Below are 3,369 nucleotides of genomic sequence, written 5' to 3' on the forward strand. Positions count from 1 at the left end.
ATCTTCCTGAGCTTCACCTGCCCTGGGCCCCCCACCCAAGGGGAAAACCAGGAGAAGCAGAGCCAGCAGGCCCCTCATCACCACCACCTCCCTCCCCACTTCCCTCACAGTCTTGCTACAATAAAAAAATTCCCACCCTGGTAGGTGTGGCTCAGTTGGTTGTCATCCCATGCACCGAAAGGTTGTCCGTTCCATTCCAGGTCAGGGCATATACCCAGGTTGCGGATTTGATCCCTGGTCAGGGTGCAGACAAGAGGCAACCAATTGATGTTTCTCGCTCACATCGATGGTTTTTTGTGTTGTTGTTTTTTCTCTCTCTCTCCTTTCCCTTCCTCTAAAAAAAAAATCAATAAAAACATATATTTTTTAAAAAAATTAAACTTCCCAGTGCCAGGTTAGCCCAGGTGTGCATAGCCTGCCATAAGTTGCAAGGGTTACACAGGCAGCTGGTGGTCCCAAGTGAGCTCAGCTCAGGGGCGGAAGGCTAGGGTGGCTCTCTGCCAGACTGAGGCCATTTGCCTTGAAGGCCTAGTGGAGAATCCAGGTGTATGTCAATAGAAAACCATTCCCTTGAGTCCCAGCTGGTGGCCTGCGGCTTCACTGAGACCTGTCTGTGGAAGCAGCGTCAGAGAAACACCTGCCGTGTCCTCTCAAGGAGCAGTAGCTGAGGGTGACCATGGCTGTAAAGATGTCAGTTCTGAAGGTAGGAGAAGAGATAGATTGATGAGTTTGCAGCCTAAGTCACAAATTTTCAGCATGTACATACCTGGATTTGCTTTCTGCCCCAGCCGCTGCAAAGGTTAGGGTAAGCCTACCTGTGACCCCACACCAACCCCTGAAGTGGTCGTCATCATTATACCATTGCCCTGATGAGTGAGCTGAGATTTAGACTTCAGTAACTTTCCACGGTCAGCAGGTATAGAGCCAACATTTGACTGAGGCAGACAGAGGTTCTCATAATGGCGTTCCTGACCAATGCATTAGCAGCATCAGAAACTTGTTAGAAATGCAGGTTCAAGGGCCCCACCCCAGGCCTGTTGGGTCAGAAATTTTGGGATGAGGCCCAGCAATCTGCATTAAAATGAGCCCCATGTTAACAAGTGTTTCTGATGCAGCTCGGATGTGAGAACCACTGAACGCAAGACCCGTGTGCTCCAGCCCATTGCCCTGTCTAGCCTGAGGGTGGACGGATGTGTCTTTGCACCTCTGTCATGAGGATGCTCCATCAAGCAGCCTTTCTCTCTCCAGCAGGGTCATCTGCCCCCCTCTAAAAAGCCCCCTCAGCAGGTTGTTCTCTCCCTCCCTTCTCAGTCTTCTCTGGGAAAGTGGTATCTACTGTCCCTGCCCACTCATCCTACCTCCCATCACTACTCACCCAAAATTACAGCATTATCACACTCCTTGCTATCACACCCACTGGTTTCTGCCTTATTTTTCCATGTAACTTCTCTAGGGCATTTCACAATGTCCCCTGCAGCCTTCTGATGAAAACCCCTCCTGTGGCCTCTCTCCACTTCCTCTGCTTCTCTGCGTCCTCAGAAGACTCCTGTTCTTTTCTCTCTGAATCGTGGGATCTTTGAGTTCTCAGTCTACTTCAGTTTCCTTACTCTCCCCTCTACACCCTGCCACCCTTGAATTCCTTTCTCATTCATCCCGTCCTTCAATTGCCATCTTATTCCAAGCAGAAACTTCCCTAAGCTCCCCACAGTTTGACATTCCCAATGAGTTCTCTCACCCTGAAGCCCAATGGGATATGGGCTCTTCTCACACCTTTCTGGAACTGTCTCTCACCCCACCGGGCCCTAGGGGCTCTTACTGCTAGGGCAGTGGGTGGGGGCTAGGGAAGGTATGGCTAATGGGCTCTTCTCACACCTTTCTGGAACTGTCACCCCACAGAGTCCTAGGGGCTCTTATTGCTAGGGCAGTGGGTGGGGGCTAGGGAAGGTATGGCTACAGCATAGCCAAGAAGAGGACACCTGTTTCCTGAAAAAATAAGAAAACTTTACTTCTGAATGACGGAGAGCGATAAGTTCAGAAAGAACAAGAGAGAGGACATCTGAGGAACTTTGAGTGACCAGGGATGTTGTTTTGGACTCAGTGACGTCGTATGACAGGGGAGTTAGGGCGGTGAATGACAGCTGACTCCATCATCGGTGGGTCCAGTTTATTAGTGCCTTGTGGGTGCTTCCAAAACCTAACACTGAAAGAAGGTACCTCTGTCTGGGGAAAAACCGGTAACAAAGTAACAATGCAGGGGAGGAGGTCGACAAAGTAACAAACTGGGAAAGAGTAACCAATGGGAAAAAAGGTATGAGGAAGGATGAGAACTCTGGGACATCTGGGGAGCAGGCCCCAAGCATGTTCAGCTCTATCCATTCTACTTCCCGTGCACATCACCCCGCCCTCACCAAATTCCAGGGCCTCAGCCCCTTGTCATTTTGGGACCACTGAGACTTTCATATCCTTTGTTGAGATCATCCATCTCCTCACTTCTCCATCTCCTGCTCCAGGCTGGCATGGAACCTGGGCACCATGAGGTTCAGGGAGCATGAGGAATGGGGGAGCAGAGGGGACATGACAGCTGGTTGAGGCTGTGGGAGGAGGGGTCTGAGCCATGACTCAGATTCCTTAGCTTCTCCAGGCCGGGAGATTGCAGTTCTTTCCTTGTTAGAATGCCTCCTGGAAGAGGTGGACCGTGAGCTGATTCCTGAAAGACGGGCCATGTAGGCACTGCCTGCTAACCTCTGAGAACAGAATGCCCAGCTGTGGCTGGCAATAGCGAGTAAAGCAAGCAGGTGTGCGCTTCCCTTTCGGGAAGGGCTTCCAGGGTGGCAGTGAGGAGATACTGGAGACAGAGTTGGGGAGATGGCTGGTCAAGGTGAGAGAGAGGGTTAGTGCTTGCCCTGGGACAGGTACGGACGAAGGGTCCAGGGGGAGCCTTGTTACTGGGGAAGAAGGGGCCAAACGTGCTTGCTGAGTGGATGCTTTCGAGCCCAGATCTCCAATTCCACTTTCTGCCATGACAATCTATGCAGTCAGTGGCTTGGTCCCCAACCTGAGGTCTCCTCGCCTGAAGCACGAAGGGGAAGTAGGCGTACGGCCTCGGGGAAGGTGAAGGTCGGGGGTCAGGGGCCACCTGGACGCAATGTCCGGGCGCTGGCTCTTCTGCGTCCACACAGGTAGACGACCCCGTCTGGGGCCCAGCTGCGCCGCGGCCTTCGCAAGACCCCGCGTCCGCTGGGTCTGCAGACCTTCACCGACAACCTACTGCGCACGGTGGGTTCCGGCGGCCGGGAACTCTGACGCCGAGTCAGCAGCGAGGGCCAAGCACCGACCAGCCCGGAACCACGCGGGCCAAATCGGACTGAA

At 52.9% G+C, this 3,369-nt stretch overlaps 1 protein-coding gene across 1 annotated transcript in view; it reads left to right on the forward strand.

Annotated features, from left to right (window-relative positions):
• Nucleotides 1–3,145: 3,145 nt before the first annotated feature.
• Nucleotides 3,146–3,369, forward strand: part of CCNF (cyclin F) — a 20,685-nt gene continuing 20,461 nt past the window's right edge. Inside the window, exon 1 of the mRNA XM_014542179.1 lies at nucleotides 3,146–3,179. Coding sequence (XP_014397665.1) covers nucleotides 3,146–3,179 — 34 coding nt within the window. The remainder of the gene's footprint in view (nucleotides 3,180–3,369) is intronic.

The sequence above is a fragment of the Myotis brandtii genome, unplaced genomic scaffold (assembly GCF_000412655.1).
Source record: "Myotis brandtii unplaced genomic scaffold, ASM41265v1 scaffold292, whole genome shotgun sequence".
Classification (NCBI taxonomy): Eukaryota; Metazoa; Chordata; class Mammalia; order Chiroptera; family Vespertilionidae; genus Myotis; species Myotis brandtii.